The sequence below is a fragment of the Hemiscyllium ocellatum genome, chromosome 47, assembly GCF_020745735.1.
Source record: "Hemiscyllium ocellatum isolate sHemOce1 chromosome 47, sHemOce1.pat.X.cur, whole genome shotgun sequence".
Lineage (NCBI taxonomy): Eukaryota > Metazoa > Chordata > Chondrichthyes > Orectolobiformes > Hemiscylliidae > Hemiscyllium > Hemiscyllium ocellatum.
In genome coordinates, this window is record NC_083447.1 from 20155114 (window position 1) to 20179852 (window position 24739).

Sequence of the window (24739 nt, forward strand, 5' to 3'; positions counted from 1 at the left end):
TGATGTTCACTATTGGACATTGATGTTCTCTATTGGAGATTGATGTTGCTATGGACATTGATGTTCTCTATTGGATATTGATGTTGCTATTGGACATTGATGTTCACTATTGGACATTGATGTTGCTATTCGACACTGATGTTCTCGATTGGACATTGATGTTGATATGGACATTGATGTTGCTATGGATATTGATGTTCTGTATTTGACATTGATTTTCACTATTTGACATTGATGTTTGCTATTGGACATTGATGTTTGCTATTCAACATTGATGTTCTCTATTGGACGTTGATGTTGCTAAGGACATTGATGTTCAGTATGGACATTGTTGTTAACGTTTGGACATTGATCTTGCTATGGACATTGATTTTCACTATTGACGTTAATGTTTGCTAACGACTTTGATGTTTGCTATTGGACATAGATGTTTGCTATTGGACATTGATGTTCTCTATTGGACATTGATGTTGCTATGGACATTGATGTTCACTATTGGACATTGATGTTCCCTATTGGACATTGTTGTTCGCTATTGGACATTGATGTTCTCTATTGGACATTGATGTTGCTATGGACATTGATATTCACTATTGGACATTGATGTTTGCTATTAGACATTGAAGTTCTCCATTGGACATTGATGTTGCTATGGATATTGATGTTCAGTATTGGACATTGATGTTGCTATTCGACTTTGATGTTCTCTATTGGACATTGATGTTCATATGGACATTGATGTTTGCTATTGGACATTGATGTTGCTATGGATATTGATGTTCTCTATTGGACATTGATTTTCGCTATTTGACATTGATGTTTGCTATTTGACATTGCTGTTCACTATTGGACATTGATGTTGTAATGGACATTGATGTTTACTATTGGAGATTGACGTTGCTATAGACATTGCTATTGGACCTTGATGTTGTCTACTGGACATTGATATTTGCTATTGGACATTGATGTTTGCTATGGAGATTGATGTTCTCTATTGGACATTGATGACCGCTATTGGACTTGGATGATTGCTATTGGACATTGATGTTCGCTATTGGACTTGGATGTTTGCTACTGGACATTGATGTTCTCTACTGGAGATTGATATTGCTATGGAAATTGATGTTCTCTATTAGACCTTGGTGTTCACTGTTTGACATTGATGTTTGCTATTGGACATTGATGTTCTCTATTGGACATTGATGTTTGCTATAGGACATTGATGTTCTCTATTGGACATTGATGTTGCTATTCGACATTGATGTTCTCGATTGGACATTGATCTTGATATGGACATTGATGTTGCTATGGATATTGATGTTCTGTATTGGACCTTGATTTTCGCCTTTTGACATAGATGTTTGCTATTGGACATTGATGTTCACCATTGGACCTTGATTTTCACCTTTTGACATTGATGTTTGCTATTGGACATTGATGGTCTCTGTTGGACATTGATGATCGATATGGACATTGATGTTCACTATTGGACATTGATGTTCGCGATTGGACATTGATGTTCACTGTTGGACATTGATGTTTGCCATTGCACATTGATATTTGCTATAGGACATTGAAGTTCTCTATTGGACATTGATGTTACTATGGACATTGATGTTCATTATTGGACATTGATGTCCCCTATTGGACATTGATGTTTTCTATTGGACATTGAAGTTGCTATGGATATTGATGTTCTATATTGTACATTGATTTTCGCCAGTTGACATTGATGTTTGCTATTGGACATTGATGTTCACTATTGGACATTGATGTTCTCTATTGGAGATTGATGTTGCTATGGACATTGATGTTCTCTATTGGCCATTGATGTTGCAATTGGACATTGATGTTCACTATTGGACATTGATGTTGCTATTCGACACTGATGTTCTCGATTGGACATTGATGTTGATATGGACATTGATGTTGCTATGGATATTGATGTTCTGTATTTGACATTGATTTTCACTATTTGACATTGATGTTTGCTATTGGACATTGATGTTTGCTATTGAACATTGATGTTCTCTATTGGACGTTGATGTTGCTAAGGACATTGATGTTCAGTATGGACATTGTTGTTAACTTTTGGACATTGATCTTGCTATGGACATTGATTTTCGCTATTGACGTTAATGTTTGCTAATGACTTTGATGTTTGCTATTGGACATAGATGTTTGCTATTGGACATTGATGTTCTCTATTGGACATTGATGTTGCTATGGACATTGATGTTCACTATTGGACATTGATGTTCCCTATTGGACATTGTTGTTCGCTATTGGACATTGATGTTCTCTATTGGACATTGATGTTGCTATGGATATTGATGTTCTGTATTGGACATTGATTTTCGCTATTTGACATTGATGTTTGATATTGGACATTGATGTTCTCTATTGGACATTGATGTTGCTATGGACATTGATATTCACTATTGGACATTGATGTTTGCTATTAGACATTGAAGTTCTCCATTGGACATTGATGTTGCTATGGATATTGATGTTCTATATTGGACATTGATGTTCACTATGTGACATTGATGGTTGCTATTGGACATTGATGTTGTAATGGACATTGATGTTCACTATTGGAGATTGATGTTGCTGTTGAGATTGATGTTCTATATTGGACATTGATGTTTGCTATTGGACATTGATGTTTGCTATTGGATATTTATGTTCTCTATTGTACATTGATGTTGCTATGGACATAGATTTTCACGATTGGACATTGATGTTTGCTATTGGACATAGATGTTCACTTTTGGACATAGATGTTGCTGTGGACATTGATGTTCACTATTGGAGATTGATATTCACCATTGGACATTGATGTTCGCTATGGAAATCCATGTTTGTGATTGGAGATTGTTGTTCTCTATTGGACTTTGATGTTCACTATTGGACATTGATGTTCGCTATTTGACATTGATGTTCGCTCTTGGAGATTGATGTTCGCTATGGACATTGATGTTCCCAATGTGACATTGATGTTCGCTTGGACATTAATGTTCGCTATGGACATTGAAGTTCACTATTGGACTTGACGTTCACTATTGGACTTGACGTTCACTATTGGACATTGATGTTCTCTATTGGACATTGATGTTCGCTATTTGACATTGATGTTCGCTCTTGGAGATTGATGTTGGCTATAGACATTGATGTTCCCAATGTGACATTAATGTTCGCTGTGGACATTGATATTCTCTTTTGGACATTGATGTTCACAATTGGAGATTGATGTTACTATCGACATTGATGTTCACAATTAGACATTGATGTTCTGTTTTGGACATTGTTGTTCCCAATGTGACATTGATGTTTGCTGTGGACATTGATGTTCGCTATGGACATTGAAGTTCACGATTGGACTTGACATTCACTATTGGACTTGACGTTCACTATTGGACATTGATGTTGCTATGGACATTGATGTTCACTATTGGACATTGATGTTCACTATTGGATATTGTTGTTTGCTATTGGGCATTGATGTTCACTATTGGACATTGATGTTCACTATTGTAGATTGATGTTACTATGGACATTGATGTTCATTATTGGACATTGATGTCCCCTATTGGACATTGATGTTCTCTATTGGACATTGAAGTTGCTATGGATATTGATGTTCTATATTGTACATTGATTTTCGCCAGTTGACATTGATGTTGCTATTCAACTTTGATGTTCTCTATTGGAGATTGATGTTGATATGGACATTGATGTTCTCTATTAGACATTGATGTTGCTATGGACATTGAGGTTCGCTATTGGACATTGAAGTTCTCTATTGGACATTGATATTACTATGGACATTGATGTTCATTATTGGACATTGATGTCCCCTATTGGACATTGATGTTCTCTATTGGACATTGAAGTTGCTATGGATATTGATGTTCTATATTGTACATTGATTTTCGCCAGTTGACATTGATGTTTGCTATTGGACATTGATGTTCACTATTGGACATTGATGTTCTCTATTGGAGATTGATGTTGCTATGGACATTGATGTTCTCTATTGGCCATTGATGTTGCAATTGGACATTGATGTTCACTATTGGACATTGATGTTGCTATTCGACACTGATGTTCTCGATTGGACATTGATGTTGATATGGACATTGATGTTGCTATGGATATTGATGTTCTGTATTTGACATTGATTTTCACTATTTGACATTGATGTTTGCTATTGGACATTGATGTTTGCTGTTCAACATTGATGTTCTCTATTGGACATTGATGTTGCTAAGGACATTGATGTTCAGTATGGACATTGTTGTTAACTTTTGGACATTGATCTTGCTATGGACATTGATTTTCGCTATTGACGTTAATGTTTGCTAATGACTTTGATGTTTGCTATTGGACATAGATGTTTGCTATTGGACATTGATGTTCTCTATTGGACATTGATGTTGCTATGGACATTGATGTTCACTATTGGACATTGATGTTCCCTATTGGACATTGTTGTTCGCTATTGGACATTGATGTTGCTATGGATATTGATGTTCTGTATTGGACATTGATTTTCGCTATTTGACATTGATGTTTGATATTGGACATTGATGTTCTCTATTGGACATTGATGTTGCTATGGACATTGATATTCACTATTGGACATTGATGTTTGCTATTAGACATTGAAGTTCTCCATTGGACATTGATGTTGCTATGGATATTGATGTTCTATATTGGACATTGATGTTCGCTATGTGACATTGATAGTTGCTATTGGACATTGATGTTGTAATGGACATTGATGTTCACTATTGGAGATTGATGTTGCTGTTGAGATTGATGTTCTATATTGGACATTGATGTTTGCTATTGGACATTGATGTTTGCTATTGGATATTTATGTTCTCTATTGTACATTGATGTTGCTATGGACATAGATTTTCACGATTGGACATTGATGTTTGCTATTGGACATTGATGGTCTCTGTTGGACATTGATGATCGATATGGACATTGATGTTCACTATTGGACATTGATGTTCGCGATTGGACATTGATGTTCACTGTTGGACATTGATGTTTGCTATTGGTCATTGAAGTTCTCTATTGGACATTGATGTTACTATGGACATTGATGTTCATTATTGGACATTGATGTCCCCTATTGGACATTGATGTTCTCTATTGGACATTGAAGTTGCTATGGATATTGATGTTCTATATTGTACATTGATGTTTGCTATTGGACATTGATGTTTGCTATTGGACATTGATGTTCACTATTGGACATTGATGTTCTCTATTGGAGATTGATGTTGCTATGGACATTGATGTTCTCTATTGGACATTGATGTTGCTATTGGACATTGATGTTCACTATTGGACATTGATGTTGCTATTCGACACTGATGTTCTCGATTGGACATTGATGTTGATATGGACATTGATGTTGCTATGGTAATTGATGTTCTGTATTTGACATTGATTTTCACTATTTGACATTGATGTTTGCTATTGGACATTGATGTTTGCTATTCAACATTGATGTTCTCTATTGGACATTGATGTTGCTAAGGACATTGATGTTCAGTATGGACATTGTTGTTAACTTTTGGACATTGATCTTGCTATGGACATTGATTTTCGCTATTGACGTTAATGTTTGCTAATGACTTTGATGTTTGCTATTGGACATAGATGTTCTCTATTGGACATTGATGTTGCTATGGACATTGATGTTTACTATTGGACATTGATGTTCACTGTCGAAATTGATGTTCGCGATTGGACATTGATGTTCTCTATTGCACATTGATGTTGCTATGGATATTGATGTTCTGTGTTGGACATTGATTTTCGCTATTTGACATTGATGTTCTCTGTTGCACGTCGATGTTCTAATGGACATTGATGTTCACTATTGGAGATTGATGTTGCTATGCATATTGATGTTCGCTGTTGGACATTGATGTTCGCTATTTGACATTGATGTTTGCTATTAGACTTAGGTGTTCTCTATTGGACATTGATGTTGCTCTGGACATTAATGTCACTATTGGACATGGATGTTCACTATTGAACATTGATGTTTGCTATTGGACATTGAAGTTCACTATTGGACATTGATGTTCTCTACTGGAGATTGATATTGCTATTGGACCTTGATGTTTGCTATTGGACATTGATGTTTGCTATGGAGATTGATGTTCTCTATTGGACATTGATGTTCGCTATTGGGCATTGATGTTCTCTATTGGACATTGATGTTCTCTGTTAGCCATTGATGTTGATATTGACATTGATGTTCACTATTGGACATTGATTTTCACAATTGGACATTGATGTTTGCTATTGGACATTGATGTTTGCTATTGGACAATGATGTTCTCAGTAGGACATTGATGATCGATAAGGACATTGATGTTCACTATGGACATTGTTGTTAACTTTTGGACATTGATCTTGCTATGGACATTGATTTTCGCTATTGACGTTAATGTTTGCTAAGGACTTTGATGTTTGCTATTGGACATTGATGTTTGCTATTGGACATTGATGTTCACTTTTGGACATTGATGTTCCCTTTTGGACATTGATGTTCGCTATTGAACATTGATGTTCTCTATTGGACCTTGATGTTGCTATGGATATTGATGTTTTGTATTGGACATTGATTTTCGCTATTTGACATTGATGTTTGCTATCGGACATTGATGTTCTCTGTTGGACATCGATGTTCTAATGGACATTGATGTTCTCTATTGGAGATTGATGTTGCTATGGACATTGATGTTTGCTGTTGGACATTGATGTTCGCTATTGGACATTGATGTTTGCTATTAGATATTGATGTTCTGTATTGGATATTGATGTTGCTATGGACATTGATGTTCTTCTATGGGACATTGATGTTCACTATTGGACATTGATGTTTATTGTGGTGAGGGTTGCTGTGTTTGATGATGGGTTTGTTGTGGTCGACATAGATTGTGTCATTTGGTTACCTGTGAGATTTGATATAATTTGCTTTAGTTTTCATTGGTTAATTGATTTGGTTCCCATTCATAAACCATTTGAAGCATTTTGGTTATTCGGTGATTAAAACTTTGTATCCATGTATTCTTTATATACATGTTATCCTGTGTTATAAAATAATTCTCGACTGGGTATAGGTCAAGTCAGAAGTTAGAAATATTGTGATGAGTAACTCACCTCCTGATTTCAGGAGTGTGATGGAATATTTCCCATTTGCTTGGATGGGTACAGCTCCAATAACAGTCAAAAAGCTTGACACTATCCAGGACAGAGCAACCCATTCCATTGGCACCACATCCATGAGCATTCAGTCCCTTCAGCACCATTGACTGCTCAGTAACAACAGTGCATACAATCTGCTAGATGCCCTGTAGAAATTCACCAAAGATCCTTAGACAGGACCTTGCAAAATCCAAGATCACTTCCATTTTGAATGACAAGGGCAGCAAATACAGGGCAACAGCTGTATCCGAGCAGTCAATTTCTGCTGTTTTGGTTACCTGTGGTTTGCCGCAGCCTGAACATGTTCGATGGAATACTCCATAACCAGGGACTAAGGGACTGCTGGGAAGGTAAATTTCCCATTTACAATAATTGGGTTCACTCCTATCCGCAGTTTGGAGCTTCTGCGGTAAGTCTTGGAACATATCCCCTGTGGGCATGGGAGGTTGGAGGGTCTCTACTGTTCTTTCACTAGAATGGCTTTATTGTCAGGTGCGCTCGAATGAGTGAAAAGTTTGTAATGTTGTCTCTTAGCGCCATCTTAGGTACAGGGTACCTACATACAGATACTTTAAGTGTTGTCACAGAATTGAATTAGTGGAATAAAACAACCTAGTATGGGAATAGAAAGTTTAAAAAGTCCCCAATGATAATAAATAGTATCTTTAAAGTACTCAAGTTTGGGTCCTTTTCTCACCAAGTCTGTGCCCATCGGGCTCCAGAACATTGCCTCCATGCACTGACCTCAGTCCTGGACTCACCTCCAGGACTCACCCTGCACTCACTCCCAGCTGCAGCCCCTGACTCGCTTCCCACACTGGCCTGCTCCGTTCTCCATTCCCTCCAGGTGGGGGATGGGGGGGGTTGAAGAAAAACTGCAGCAAAGAGGGAAAAAAGAAAGAAGGAAAAGGAAATGGGCGAGCAGAGGAGCTGTAGCGGGAGTGTCCTACTGTGCCGCCATCTTGATTACCAGCTGAAAGTTCCCCTCCAAGCCATTCACTCTCTGTACTTAGAAATATATTGGCACTCCTTCGCTATGGCTGGCTCAATATCCTGGAATTCCATCTCTCATAGCACCGTGGTTCAACCTACAGCACATGGACTGCAGCAGTTCAAGAATGCAGTTCACTACCACCTAGGGGCTGATGACCAACACGTGTCCCATGAGTGAATAAGAAGAATGTTTATTTTTGTGAGTATCTGTGTGATCGCTAACTGGTAAAGGGGCCATTTTTATACTCTCCACAACATTTGACTTTGTTCTCCCCAACTCCATCTTGAAACATATCTCAGCTCAGGTTTGACTTGGTGACTAGGAGAGCCAGCACATGCTCCCTGATCTTTTTAAGGGATGAAACAAGTTAACAGGAGTTTATTATAGGGAAATTAGCACTAATGTGTTTAGTAGCTTTATAGCATTCAGGAAAACCAAAACCTGATCCCTCACGTTAAAGGAACTCAGAAACATTTCTCTGATGTCATTCACAACCTCAGAACCTGACAAACAGCTTCACAACCTATTGTGTCATTTTGAAGTATAGGCACTGTTTTCGCACAGAAAGTGAAGCACACAGCAAGATCCCACAAGCAACAAGATGATAATGCCCTTCTAACCATTTTTTGGAGATGCCAGCTGAGAGATAAATATTGGCCAAAACACAGGAAGTAGGTGATTTTTTAAAAAAAATATCCAACTGAAATATTCAAATATCAGCACTTCTAACAGTGCAGCATTCCCTCAGCACTGACCCTCTGAGCGTGCAGCAATTCCTCAGCACTGACCCTCTGAGCGTGCAGCATTCCCTCAGCACTGACCCTCTGAGCGTGCAGCAATTCCTCAGCACTGACCCTCTGAGCGTGCAGCATTCCCTCAGCACTGATTCTCTGACAGTGCAGCACTCCTCCAGATCTGACCCTTCAATAACGTGGCACTTTGTCAGTACTGACCCTTCAACAGTGCAGCGCTCTATCAGTACTAACTCTTCAACAGTGCCGTACTCCTTCAGTACTACACAGTGTCATTCTGTTTTTTGTGTTCTGACCCTGTGGAGTTTAATTGCACAATGTTATCTGAGTGGTTGTGGCAGACACGGTTTGATTGGTGTGTTTTGACTTAGTTGGTAGGTTTACTTTGATCTTAAAGGTTTAAAGTTATTTAGTTTAATGGACACACTTCTGGTCACAATGTAATATGGCGATGGGTAGCTGCATTCATTGTTTTACATCATTTCCTCAGAGTGCAGTTTGTCTGAATTTGGTTTCATCCTGTTTTTCTGTTCAGTTTGGATTGTTCATCGCAACCAAATAGGTTCTCTGCACATTGCAGTAGGTGCTTTATTTGACAGGTTTTTTTTTAAATTTCTAAAAACCATTTGATTAAGTTTGATGTCAGCTCATATGTTATAGTTGTTGTATCATGTGGTTCTCAGATAATTGAAACTCTCACACTTTTAGAATCCCAGCTATGAACATCCTAGCAGAATGCTGATTGTTGCTATTCACTGTTAATGATCCAAAATCCTTACTTAATATCCCAGCAGTTCCCTCACACTCAATATCCCAGCAGTTCCCTCACACTCAATATCCCAGCAGCTCCCTCACACTCAATATCCCAGCAGAGCCATCAATGTTAGTGTCTCAGCTGGGACCCTAATTGCTATTATCCCAACAGAATCCTCACTCTTAATACCCCAGCAGAACTGTCATTGTTAATAATCCAGCAGGATCCCCACTTTTAATATCCAGGCACAACCTCCACTGTTAATACCCCACCAGAATGTTAGACCTAAGACATAGGAATGGAAGTAAGGCCATTCGGCCCATTGAGTCCACCTCACCATTCAATCATGGCTGATGGGCATTTCAGCACCACTTACCCACATTCTCCCCGTAGCCCTTAATTCCTTATGAGATTAACAATTTACCAATCTCTGCATTGAAAACATTTAACGTTCCGACCTCCACTGCGCTCCATGGCAATGAATTCCACAGGCCCACTGCTCTCTGACTGAAGAAATGTCTCATCATTTCCATTCTAAATTGACCCTCTCTAATTCTAAGGCTGTGCTCACGGATCCTAGTCTCCCTGCCTAATGGAGACAAATTCCCAGCGTCCACCCTTTCTATGCCGTGCATTATCTTGTAAGTTTCTATTCGATCTCCCCTCAACCTTCTACACTCTAATGAATACAATCCCAGGATCCTGAGCCGTTCATTATATGTTAGACCTACTATTCCAGGGATCATCCGTGTGAATCTCCGCTGGACACGTTCGAGTGCCAGTATGTCCTTCCTGAGGTGTGGAGACCAAAACTGGACACAGTATTCTAAATGGAGCCAAATTAGAGCTTTATAAAGTCTCAGAAGCACATCACTGCTTTTATATTCCAACCCTCTTGAGATAAATGACAACATTACATTTGCTTTCTTAACCATGGAGTCAACCTGCAAGTCAACCTTTAGAGAATCTTGGACTAGCATTCCCATATCCCTTTGTACTTTGGCTTTATGAATTTTCTCCCCATTTAGAAAGTAGTCCATGCCTGTATTGTTTTTTTCCAAAATGCAAGACCTCGCATTTGCTCACATTGAATTTCATCAGCCATTTCCTGGACCACTCTTCTAGACTGTCTATAAATCTTTCTGCAGCCTCCCTACCTCCTCAGAACTACCTGCCTGTCCACCTAACTTTGTTAATGTTCACCGTTAATATCCCAGGAGAACATCCACTGTTAAGATCCCAACAGGTTATATCCCAACAAAACTCTCAATCTTAATAACCCAGAATAACTCCAGCAGGCCCCTTACATGTTAATTTCAAGCATGTGCTCCACTCTTAATACCCCAGCAAATAGCTCACTGTTAAATCCCCATCTGGATCCCATTGTTAATTCCCCTAGCTGGGAACCCACTGTTCATAACCTCAGGGGGCCCACTGTTAATACCCCAGCTGAATCCCACCATTAATATTCCTGGAGAATGCTCACTATTAAAATCTCAGCAGCACTTTCACTGTTAATATTCCAACAGAACGCTCATTGCTAATATCCCACAGGAACTCCACTGTTAATGTCACAGCTGGTGCCTCTGTGTTAATATCCCAGCAATAAAACCCAGGAACATTTTCGAGCTGGAGAGTGACAGCGACACAGAGTTAAGACAATAAATGTTTGGAGGTTTAGTTGAATTTAGAAAACATCAGCCAGTGATATTCCCAGAAAAGGCTGTGTACCTGGACCATCAGCAGCAGCTGTTGACAGCTGAGGTGGCAGTGAAAGCTGTGAGTCTGAATCTCCTATGAGCCTGGATTCATTGCTTTTTCCAGGGGGATGAGCTGGTCTTGTCTGGTGCCTGTTAGCATGCTCAGAACAAAAGTAACAATTCTTACATGACAGGAAAATGTTTACAACTGTCCCTTGTTAGACATGGAGGTGATGAATCCCCTCTTTACCCAGCGCAGAGGTGGAGTGGGCAGATCAGAAGAGCTCCTCGTGGGTCTGCTCCTGGGCCTGTCCAGGCTGGTTATAAACAGCTCTGGGAAAGGGCTGAGGAGAGGGGTATCACTACTGAATGTCTCTCCCTCTTCTGGGTGGTGTTCGAGCCCAGGTTTCCTAGGAGAGGGAGTCCATCAATGCGCACAATGCCTTTAGAGAGAGGTGGACACTGTGGGGGAATAGAGCACTTCATTTCCTCCTCCAATTCCATTTTGATTTCCTCTCCCTAGCTGCTCCTCACTTTTTGATGACAGCATTGCCTTAACTGGCTTTGCTGTACAATACTGAATTGGCCACATGGGTATTTTCCTGGTGGTGGAGAAAAAAAATACAGATATAATAATAAAAAAGTCTATTCACAACGGAGTCTACACTTTTCTGTCTTACAGTAAAAAACAGACCCAGGGCCCTCTTGTGAAAAAAGGAACTGATCTCTTTGCGTCTACACTGCATTTCAATATCACCCACTTTGTCCAATATTCAAAACTGGGTTTCACCCTCAGAACCATTTACAAACGAATCGAGGTGCTGTGCCCGGTATTCCAGTGAATATGAAATGGAAGGTTTTGAAATGAGGAAGACAATTGACAGATTTCACTGAAACGCCTTGATCCGGGTTAGTAAGGACTGGCAGGCCGCGTGTATGAACCCTGATAACCTACAGCGGTTCTCTCTGGTTACAAAACGAAGAAATTCAGAGTGAAATCGCAAGTGAGTGTCAACATGTTCACACAGAGTAACAGAATGGTGAGCCGTGATGTTTGGGTTCAACTGGAAGTTGGAAAGTACAGATAGAATACAAATTAAGCAAAAAACCTCAAACTCTAAACCTTTACTCCTGCTCCCATTGGATTGTGTGGTGTTCCAGTGTCACTTTAAGAAACAAGCACATGATCACTTCAGTTTCCTAGCATGTGGCCTGAAGGTCTCAGATTCTATCCTCCTTGGGATCACTTGAACAGTATGAGAAATATGTTCTTATTTCACCAATATTGGCGCAAGTACCTTTAAATCTGTCAATATAATCATTGTACTATATTCATATAATAGTCAGCGGTAATAAATGTCTGTTGGATTCTTCAATACCACCTCCTCTACTCCCGTTTCTTGAGTTCCCAGTGATAAGGTAAGATTGGTCACATCAGGCAAAAATACCCCTGCTGAGGCAAAGCCCACGTTATATTCCTTCATCCAGTACTATCCCAATGTCTCTCCTTCCTGATCCCACTCACCCTCCAAATGAGCCTCTAGTTTCCCTTTTTAGCTACTCTTCACCCCCCCCATTCCCATCAACCATCTCTTCCAAGCTTCCATCCCCACCACTATTCCCCAATCTGCCGATACATTACATACCAGGGTAATAACATACCATGGATTATCTTTGACCAGAAACTGAACTTGAGCCAGAAAAATACTGTAACAGGTTGGAGGCTAGGAATCCTGCATTTAGTAACTCAGCTCCTGATTCCCCAAAGCCCCTACAAGGCACAAGTCAGGAGGGAGATGGAATGTTCTGCACTTGCCTGGGTGGGTACAGCTCCAACAACGCTCATGAAGGCTCACACCACCCAGGTTTGATTTGCAATTCACAAGCACCCACTCCCTCCATCACCGACACTCAGTACCAGCAGTGTGTGCTATCTACTAGATAACATTGCATCAACTCCTCAAGGCTCCTTAGACCTTCCAAACCCACAACTACTTCCATCTAGAAGGAGAAGGGCAGCCGATATATGGGAACACCACCCCCTCCAAGCCACTCACCATTCTGACTTGGAAATATATCGCTGTTCCTTTGCTGGGTCAAAATACTGGAACTTCCTCCTTAAAAGCAGGCAGACACCCACACACCCATACACGTCCACACACGCCACTCTCTGTACACCGTTGATCTCAGACATGAATATCCATTGCTAACACTCTGACCTCCCCTGGGCAGGATAGGCTGGGCCTTCACAGACCGGGATGGCAAAGAGGACCAGGATGAGCTACATTCCCCTCAGCATCCTCGAGGAGATGGTTCGGTGAATCCGTGGGTGAGGTACTGAGACTGGGGACCCATCCTGGACGAGGTTTCTGCCTCCTCCACCTTCTCCACAAACACCTCACCGTCAGCCTGAAAGGTGCATCGAGACTGAAACTGCAGATGGTGCAACTTCAGAATTCCCCTCCACAGCTCAGGATTCCCTGACCCAATCCCCTCTCCCCGGAGGAGCTCTGTGTTGTAAACAGCCAGGAATTGTCACTGTTCAGCCTCTGTAGAAGGAGGCCGGGGAGTGAGAGGTCAGGGTGAGCTCTGAGGGAGGAGCTGTTACTCATTCTCACACCGACAGCTAGTTCCTACATTGGCTCTGAATGCACTTCAACCCCACCCCTCCACCCCCACCCCCACCCCCACTTTAACAGCATGTGTGCACAGTGAGTAATAGGGTAGGAGTGGATAGCACACTCCACCACTTAGGAGGGAGAAAGACAGCCTGGATAGAGAGGCAACTGAGAACTCCAGGGACTGATCTACAGTGGAACACTGCTGAACCTGTTAAAATTTGTTTGGGAAGTGGACATTGCCCGCTGGTCAGCATTTATTGCCCGTCCCCAGTTGTCCCTTGAGAAAGTGGTGGTGAGCTGCCTTCTTGACCCACAATGCCTTGAGTGAGGGAATTCCAGGATTTTGACTTTTGTAAAGGGGCGTGCTTTCCCATGTAGCTGCTGCCCTTGTCGTTCTAGATGGAAGTGGGTCTGGAAGGTGCTGACTAATTACTGCAGCGCATCTTATAGATCACACACACTGCGGCTACTGAGCATCGGTGGTGGAGGAAGTGGATGTGATACTAGTCAAGTGGGCTGTTTTACCCTGGATGGTGTCGAGCTTCTTGAGTGTTGTTAGAGCTGCCCCCGTCCAGGCAACTGGGGAGTAATCCATCACACTCCTGACCTGCACCTTGTAGATGGTGGACAGGCTTTGGGGAGTCAGGAGGAGAGTTACTCGCCGCAGTATTCCTAGCCTCTGAGTTGCTTTTGCAGTCAGTTCTGGTCAATGGTAACTAACCCCCACTCCCCCCCCCACTCCCCAGGATGTTGGCATGGACAGTGAGATGTTTGCCACTTGGCAAGCCCAGTCACTAGCCTAGAATAGTCCAGTTCCAACTTGGCACAGGGGTTTGGGTCTATCCTGCCCAGCAGGGAATTGGAGGCCATCTCTGCCAGACCAAGCTCTTCTGCTGTGGCCCAGACAGAGGCCACTCCCCTGATGGCCTGGTGTTGTTGGGGTAGATTGTGAGACCCCATGCCCAGCCTAGCTCTCTGGCTCCGAGTGCTAGTGGCTACGTGGAGGAGGAGGGAAGGGTTGGGGATTCAGTCTTGGCCTCCTGACACTGCTGCCCCCAGTCTGGTAGGGGCCTCGGTGAGACCGAGCACAGGCGAAGGGTGATCCATGGGGAAAACCTGACCAACACCTCGAGGACATGTTTATCCAAAACCCAGAAAGCACAGCATTCTCTTTCAAACACTTTAATGGCAATAGTAAACACTAATGGAAACAGCGAGGGAATGAGCTGTGTCCCATGTAGTGAGAAGACCCTCTGGCATACAATAACTCGGTTAGGACTGGACATTTCTGTGCAGTTTTAATTTATCCAACAAAACCACTTGGTTGAAGGGGAGGCTTGACCAGGCCTCACTGAGCTCCCTGTCTGCCTTCATTTCTTTTTTCGAGGTAGAGCTGCCTGGAATAAGTGATAGATTGAGAAGAATGTGCCTGTGGGGAGAAAAGATGAGGAGAGAGCACAATTACTGACAGAAATAAAATATTGTCGTCAGGAAATACAGCGCAGAGCAACTGGAGTACAGCCCAGTCAGACCTGGAAGAGATATTTCCTACTCAATTGGCTCAGAAACACTCTGACACACCTCTGGAACAGATGAGACTTGAACCTCACCCTCTTAGGCCAAAAGCAGAGACACTACCACTGTATCATAGTAGCCCTGCTCCAGCCTGGCAAGAATCAGCTGTAGAAGGGTCATTGGACCTGAAATGTGAACTCTGCTTTCTCTCTGCAAAAGCTGCTAGACTTGCTGAGTTTCTCCAGCTGCTACTGTTTTTATTCCAATCCCAGGCACTACTCCTCACCTCCGACAGTGATTGCCATGGTGATACGGTAGAGCACAGCGTCGACCGTTCCTCCCTTCAGGTGGACAGGAAGATCATTATCTGCCTGTAGTGAGACACCAAACAAACCAGTGAGAACCAGTAATCCTGCTTTCATCACTCTGCCACACTGCTGCAGTCTGTCAGCGCATAGAGATGTGGAGCTTTAGTTAGAGGAACAAAAGACTCGGGTTTGCACAGTGTCTTCATAAACTCAAAGCGTTTCACCATCAGTGAGCTACTGATCAATAGGAACAGGAGTAGGCCATTCAGTCCTTCAAGCCCAGTCCAGTCTTTGAAACAATCACAACTGGTGTGTGTGTGTGTGTGTGTGTGTGTGTGTGTGTGTGTGTGTGTGTGTGTGTGTGTGTGTGTGTGTGTGTTTGGGAGGGGGGGGTGTGGAGGTTACTAAGTCAGTGAGTCTGGTGTGAGTGAGTGTGGGGAAAAGTAAATGTGGGGCTGTATGTGTGTGAGTGTGGGAAGGTGTGCTTGAGGGTGTGGGCATATCTAGGGGTATATGCAATGGTGGGGGTGACTGTGGGGTGGATTGGGGTGTGTTTGACAGTACAGGGGTGGGGGTGGTAATTATGTGGGGGTTCTTGGTAAGGTGTTGCTGGGTGACCGTTTCCATGCCAACTCAGCCATATCATTGTTCTTTATGGGGAATAACCTATTGGAGAATCCTCTGGAGTTACCCTTCCACACCGCAGTAGGAAGCACACCACCTGAAGCTGAGATTATGAGGATGAGGCAGGAGGCCCAGTTTGTACAAGGCTGTGCTCTCCATTCCTGCTCTGACGTACCTGGAGGGACTCCGGGGTGCCTGCTTTCCCCATTGCCTGGTCAAAGGAGCAGACCCTAGCCATTCCCTTCATACCATTTCCTTTATTTTATACATTCACAGGATTAGTTTATCGTCATCTTGCGATATGGGCATTGCTGACTGGCCCAGCATCTATTTCTCGTTCCTGGTTGCCCTTCAGAAAGTGATGGTGAGCTGCCTTCTTGAAGTGCTGCAATCTGCGTGCCATAGATCGACCCACAAAGCTCTGAGGGAGGGAGTTCCAGGATTTTGACTCAGTGACAGGAAGCGATATATTTCCAAGTCAGGATGGAGAGGAGCTTGTAGGTGGTGCTGATCACACGTATCTGCTGCCCTTTGACCTTTGAAATGGTAGTGGTCATGGGTTTGGAAGGTGCTATCTAAAGGACCCTTAGGGGTAATTGTTGCAGTGCATCTTGTAGATAGCACACACTGCGGCTACTGAGTGTCGGTGTTGGAGGGGGTAGATGCAGTGCCAGTCAAGCGGAGGCTGCTTTGTCCTGGATGGTGTCAAGCTTCTTGAGTGTTGTTGGAGCTGCTCCATCCAAGTACAGGCTGATTCCGGACACTGTATTGGATCAGTGCCTGGTTCAGGGCAGTGTGTTGTATCAGTGCCTGGTTCAGGGCAGTGTGTTGTATCAGTGCCTGGTTCAGGGCAGTGTGTTGTATCAGTGCCTGGTTCAGGGCAGTGTGTTGTATCAGTGCCTGGTTCAGGGCAGTATATTGTATCAGTGCCTGGTTCAGGCAGTGTATTATATAGTGCCTGGTTCAGGGCAGTGTATTGTATCAGTGCCTGGTTCAGGACAGTGTATTGTATCAGTGCCTGGTTCCGGGCAGTGTATTGTATCAGTGCCTGGTTCCGGGCAGTGTATCATATCAGTGCCTGGTTCAGGGCAGTGTATTGTATCAGTGCCTGGTTCAGGGCAGTGTATTGTATCAGTGCATGGTTCAGGACAGTGTATTGTATCAGTGCCTGGTTCCGGGCAGTGTATTGTATCAGTGCCTGGTTCAGGGTAGTGTATTGTATCAGTGCCTGGTTCAGGGTAGTGTATTGTATCAGTGCCTGGTTCAGGGTAGTGTATTGTATCAGTGCCTGGTTCAGGGTAGTGTATTGTATCAGTGCCTGGTTCAGAGCCCTGTATTGTATCAGTGCCTGATTCAGAGCCCTGTATTGTATCAGTGCCTGATTGCGGACACAGTATTATATCAGCGCCTGGTTCAGGGTAGTGTATTGTATCAGCGCCTGGTTCAGAGCCCTGTATTGTATCAGTGCCTGATTGCGGACACTGTATTATATCAGCGCCTGGTTCAGGGCAATGTATTGTATCAGTGCCTGATTGCGGACACTGTATAATATCAGTGCCTGGTTCAGGGCAGTGTATTGGGGCCAAATGCTGGAAAATGGGATGCGAGTAGTTTGTTTTTGACTGATGACAGACTCTGTGCTGTAGACCTTCTGGACACAATGACCTAGAGACAGCAAAAACACTCTAATTTTAAATCTAGAAATATTTTCTCACAGGATACTGCTCCCTGCCTCCGGAGTTTCGATTTGAGAGGGACCTTAAATCAATTATGACATGAATTATTTCTCCCCCCCCCACCCCCAAGTGCGTTTTAATAAAATGTGCAGAATCCCACCACTGGTACCTGGAAGATCTTCTGATACTCCGGCACTTTGTTTTTTAACTGGTTTCTGACTGTTGTCGAGAAGGACCGAGAGGCCAGGGAACGCAGAGCCTGGGGAGGCAAAGAGAAGACAAGGTTGACTCTACATAGCCGTGCTGTGTACTCTGGAAGTAACCTTCCAGACCTGCTTCTGAGCTAACTCCCTCCCCAGGCACTGTCTCAGGGCTCAATCACCCCGTTTACAACCTCAGTGCCCTCTGACCATCAGGTGAACTTCCAATGCCTTAACATTTCTGTTCCAAAACACTCCCCTTTCCATCCTGAAGGAGGTGAAGCTGAGAGGGAGGTCCATTGCAGAGATAGTTGAAGGGTAAAGTGATTGAAATCAGGGATGAGCAGGAGGCCAGAACTGGAGGAATTGCAGAGATATCTAAGAGTTTTCTAGGGACTGGAGGGTGGGCTGAGATTGGCACAAAGGGGATTGAATCTTCTAGGAGAAAGTGAGGACTGCAGATGCTGGGGATCAGAGCTGAAAATGTGTTGCTGGAAAAGCACAACAGATCAGGCAGCATCCAAGGAGCACGAGAAGGGCTCATGCCCGAAACGTTGACTCTCCTGCTCCTTGGATGCTGCCTGAGCTGCTGCGCTTTTCCAGCAACACATTTTCAACAAAGGCGATTGAACACAAGGATGAGGATTTGAAGTTTAAGAGGTTGCCATTCTGTGAGTCAACGTGTGTTCCTGCCCAGTCTCTGCTCACCTGCTGCTGAAATCCTCATTCACACGCTCACTACCTCCTCGTGTGGCCATTCAAATGTACTGCTGCATATTCTCCCATTTCCCAACTTTCCAAAACCATGGCACTGTTAAATCCTGTGTAACCTGATTCCAACTTTGCACCAAGCTCCATTCCCTCATCATCCCATTGTTTGGTGACATACATTGGTTCAGGATGCAGCAACTTATTATAGAATCGTGGAGATGTACAGCACAGAAACAGACCCTTCAGTCCAACTCATCCGTGCTGACCAGATATTCTAAATTAATCTACTCCCATTTGGCAGCATTCGTCCCATATCCCTCTAAACCCTTCCTATTCATAAACTCATCCAGACGCCTTTTAAATATTATTACATTTAAAATTCTCATCCTTAGTATTTGTGCAATTTGCCCCTGTTGGCCTCTGCCATTGCCCCCACGTCCATATACCCACCCATCCCCCTAATCCCTATAACCCTCTCAGACATCTCTGTGTTTCCGCCACTCCTGGCTTCCTGCACCTGCCCGATTTCCATCACTTCACCCTTCAACTGTCTCTGCAAAAGGAACTCCCTCAGACTTTCACCTCCTTCATTACAACAACCACCTGCATTTGCCTAGAGCCTTTAGTGCAGTAAAATGTTTCACCAGTGCTTCATAGAAGCAATTATCAAACTAAACTTGACACTAAGCTTCCGAGGAGAAAGTGAGGGCTGCAGATGCTGGAGATCAGAGTCCAGAGAGTGGTGCTGGAAAAGCACAGCAGGTCAGGCAGCATCTGAGGAGTAGGAGAATCGATGTTTTGGGCAAAAGCATTTCATCAGGAATGTGGAGGGAGAAGGAGGCTGAGAAATAAATGAGAGGGTGGGGGAGAAGGTAGCACTCTCCTATTTATCTCTCAGCTCCACATCCCCCACACCCCACCACACACACATTCCTGATGAAGGGTTTTTGCCCAGAACGTCAATTCTCCTGTTCCTCAGATGCTGCCTGGACCTGCTGTGCTGTTCCAGCTCCACACTCTTCAACATTGAGCTTCTTCTGGAGATATTAGACAGGTAACTAAAAGCTCAGTCAAAGAGACAGATTTTAAAAAGGAGAAGAGTGACGACAAGAGGCTTAGAGAGGGAGCTTAGGGCCCAGACACATGAACAGTGGAACAACGACAGACTAAGAGGTCTGCGGATAATTGGAGGCTTTTCAGGTTGGAGGTAAATATGGAGTTCTTCTAGAAATGGGGATGAGACCATGGGAAATTTTAGATTAGATTACTTACAGTGTGGAAACAGCCCTTCGGCCCACACCGACCCGCAGAAGCGCAACCCACCCATACCCCTACATTTACCCCTTATCTAACACTACGGGCAATTTAGCATGGCCAAATCACCTGATCCGCACATCTTTGGACTGTGGGAGGAAACCGGAGTACCCGGAGGAAACCCACGCAGACACGGGGAGAATGTGCAAACTCCACACAGTCTGTCGCCTGAATCGGGAATTGAACCCGGGTCTCTGGCGCTGTGAGGCAGCAGTGCTAACCACTGTGCCACTGTGCCGCCCCTGTGGGGGTGAGTGGGAGCTTAAAGACAACCAACTATCTATCCACATGTAGGTGTTGCCAGAACGGGACCTGATGTCAACAAATGTTATTCCTGACACTCCTTAACACCAGGCTCCTTGCCCAGGTTTTACACCATCAACTCCAATCTATCTTCTTATCTGGGGATTTTGTGTCAGATTCCATTTAATAATGGTTCTGTAACACAGCTCAGGGCTGCCATTGATACCAAAGGTGCTATACAAATGCACATTGCTGTTACTGTGCTGTCAACCCAACATGGAGAGAGGGAGAGAGAGAGAGAAAGAGAGACAGACAGACAGACAGGAAGAGAGGGAGAGGAGAGGGGGAGGGAGAGGAGAGAGGGAAGGAGAGGAGAGAGAGGGAGGGAGACGAGAGAGGGAAGGAGAGGAGAGAGAGGGAGGGAGAGGAAAAAGAGGGAGAGAGAGAGAGAGAGGGAGGGAGGGAGAGAGGGAGGGAGAGAGTGGGAGGGAGAGAGGAAATCCTCAAGGATGAAGGTGAAGAGCCAGAGGTGGTGGTACGTGTCGGCACAAATGATGTCGGGAAGAAGAGGAGGAACATACTACAGCAGGACTTCAGAGAACTAGGAAGAAGGCTGAAAAGCAGGACGTCCAGGGTGGTTATTCGGTTTGCTTCCTCGGGCTGGTGAGGCCAGAAACAGGGAGATAATGGACTTGAATGTGTGGCTGGGGAACTGGTGCAGGAAGCAAGGATTTAAATTCTTGGATCACTGGGGTATGTTTTGTGGTAAGCATAAAGTATATAAGAGAGACAGTTTGCACCTTAATAGGTTAGGGACCAGCATTCTGGCAGGCAGGTTTGCTACTGCAACACAGCTACGTTTAAACTAAGTGGCCTGGGGGGGGGAAGAGAGGGGACAAACTGGATGTTTAAGGAGGAAATTGGAGGGAAGGTTAGAACAAGGGAAGTCAAGAAAGACAACTGTATCAATGAGGCAGAAAACTCATAAAGGGATCATCCTGTAAGGCTGAGTGAAATAGGATTTGATGGGAAGGGTGAGGGCAGTTACAAATTAAAAACACTATACATGAGCGCACAAAGCATTAGACATAAGATGGATGAGCTTGAGGTTCTTTTGGAAATTGGCACATACGATATTGTGGAGATAACCGAGACGTGGCTTCAAGTGGACAGGGCCTTGGAAATGAATATTCAAGGCTACATGTACTATCGTAAGGGCAGACTGACGGGCAGAGGGAGTGGGGTGGCCTTGTTGGTAAGGGATGATATTCAGTCCCATGTGTGGGGCGACCTAGAATCAAGGGATGTAGCGTCAGTGTGGATAGAGCTGAGAAACTCTAAGAGTAAAAAGACCCTCTTGGGAGTTACCTACAGGCCCCCAAACAGTAATCTGGATGTAAGTTGAATCAGGAGCTGAAATTGACCTGTTGCAAAGATGTTACTACAGTTGTTATGGGGGATTTCAACATGCGGGTAGACTGGGAGAATCAGAATGGTATTGGACCTCAAGAAAGAGACTTTGTGGAGTGCCTCCGAGATGGATTCTTAGAGCAGCTGGTGCTGGAGCCTACCAGGGAGAAGGCAATTCTGGATCTGGTATTGTCCAACGGACCAGAATTGATCAGGGACCTCGAAGTGAAGGAGCCATTGGGAAGTAGTGACCATAATACAATAAGCTTCAATCTGCAATTTGAGAGGGAGAGGGTACAATCGGAAGTGACAATATTTCTGTTGAATAAAGGGAACTATGGAGCTATGAGGGAGGAGCTGGCCAAAGTTCAATGGTGCAATACCTTAGCAGGGATGACCGTGGAGGAACAATGGTGGCTATTTCTGGGTATAATGCAGAAGATGCAGGATCATTTCATTCCAAAAAGGAAGAAAGATCCTAGGAGGAGGCACGGGTGGCCGTGGCTGACGAGGGAAGTCAAGGAACATATAAAGTTGAAAGAGAAAAAGTATAACATAGCAAAGATAAGTGGGAAAAAGTAGGACTGGGAAGCTTTTAAAGAACAATAGAGGATTACAAAGAAGGAAATACGCAGAGAAAAAATGAGGTACGAAGGTAAACTGGCCAAAAATATAAAGGAGGATAGTAAAGCTTTTTTGGGTATGTGAAAGGCAAAAAAATGGTTAAGACTAAAATTGGGTCCTTGAATACAGAAACAGGGGAATATATTTCAGGGCTGAAAATGTGTTGCTGGAAAAGCACAGCAGGTCAAGCAGCATCCAAGGAGCAGGAGAGTTGACGTTTCGAGCATGAGCCCTTCTTCAGGAATCCTGAAGAAGGGCTCATGCCCGAAACGTCGATTCTCCTGCTCCTTGGATGCTGCCTGATCTGCTGCGCTTTTCCAGCAACATATTTTCAGCTCTGATCTCCAGCTCTGCAGTCCTCACTTTCTCCTCAATATATTACAGGAAACAAAGAAATGGCAGAAGAATTGAATTGGTACTTCAGATCTGTGTTCACTGGAGAAGACATAAGCAATCTCCCAGAGGTAACACAGCTGAAGGACCTGAACTTAAGGGAATTTATATTTGCCAGGAATTGGTGTTGGAGAGACTGTTAGGTCTGAAGGTTGATCAGTCTCCGGGGCCTGATGGTCTACATCCCAGGGTACTGAAGGAGGTGGCTCAAGAAATCGTGGGTGCGTTGGTGATTATTTTCCAGAGTTCGATAGATTCGGAATCAGTTCCTGCAGAATGGAGGGTGGCTAATGTTGTACCACTTTTTAAGAAAGGTGGAAGAGAGAAAGCAGGAAATTATAGACCAGTTAGTCTGACCTCAGTGGTGGGAAAGATGCTGGAGTCTATTATAAAGGATGAAATTATGACACATCTGGATAGTAGTAACAGGATAGGTCAGAGTCAGCATGGATTTATGAAGGGGAAATCATGCTTGACTAATCTTCTGGAATTTTTTGAGGATGTAACTCTGAAGATGGACAAGAGAGATCCCGTGGATATAGTCTACCTGGACTTTCAGAAAGCTTTTGATAAAGTCCCACATAGGAGGTTAGTGAGCAAAATTAGGGTGCATGGTATTGGGGGCAAAGTACTAACTTGGATTGAAAGTTGGTTGGCTGATAGGAAATAAAGAGTAGTGATAAACGGCTCCAATTCAGAATGGCAGGCAGTGACCAGTGGGGTACCGCAGGGATCAATACTGGGACCGCAGCTTTTTACAATATATGTTAATGATATAGAAGATGGTATTAGCAATAACATTAGCAAATTTGCTGATGATACTTAGCTGGGTGGCAGAGTGAAATGTGCGGAGGATGTTAGGAGATTACAGGGTGACCTGGATAGGTTAGATGAGTGGTCAGATGCATGGCAGATGCAGTTTAATGTGGATAAATGTACGGTTATCCACTTTGGTGGTAAGGACAGGAAGGCAGATTATTACCTAAATGGAATCAATTTAGGTAAAGGGGCAGTACAAAGAGATCTTGGTGTTCTAGTACACCAGTGAATGAAGGTAAGCATGCAGGTACAGCAGGTAGTGAAGAAAGCTAATAGCATGCTGGCTTTCATAACAAGAGGGATTGAGTATAGAAGCAAAGAGGTTCTTCTGCAGCTGTACAGGGCCCTGGTGAGACCACACTTGGAATACTGTGTGCAGTTCTGGTCTCCAAATTTGAGGAAAAACATTCTGGCTATTGAGGGAGTGCAGCGTAGATTCACGAGGTCAATTCCTGGAATGGCGGGACTACCTGACGCAGAAAGACTGGAGTGTCTGGGCTTGTATACCCTTGAGTTTAAAGGACTGAGAGGGGATCTGATTGAGACATATAAGATTATTAAAGGATTGGACACTCTGGAGGCAGGCAACATGTTTCCGCTGATGGATGAGTGCCAAACCAGAGGATACAGCTTAAAAATATGGGGTAGACCATTTAGGACAGAGATGAGGAGAAACGTCTTCACCCAGAGATTGGTGGCTGTGTGGAATGCCCTGCCCCAGAGGGCAGTGGAGGCCCAGTCCCTGGATTCATTTAAGAAAGAGTTGGATAGAGCTCTCAGGAATAGTGGAATCGAGGATTATGGAGATAAGGCAGGAATAGGATACTGATTAAGGATGA

General features: G+C 43.5%; 1 protein-coding gene across 1 annotated transcript in view; it reads right to left on the reverse strand.

The window, feature by feature from the left end:
- Nucleotides 1-15229: 15229 nt before the first annotated feature.
- Nucleotides 15230-24739, reverse strand: part of LOC132836705 (cytochrome c oxidase subunit 7A2, mitochondrial) — a 30112-nt gene continuing 20602 nt past the window's right edge. Inside the window, exons 2-4 of the mRNA XM_060856109.1 lie at nt 18356-18445; nt 15865-15949; nt 15230-15492 (exon numbers count right to left, since the gene is read on the reverse strand). Of these exons, the coding sequence (XP_060712092.1) occupies nt 15434-15492; nt 15865-15949; nt 18356-18445 (234 nt within the window). The 3' untranslated portion in view covers nt 15230-15433. The remainder of the gene's footprint in view (nt 15493-15864; nt 15950-18355; nt 18446-24739) is intronic.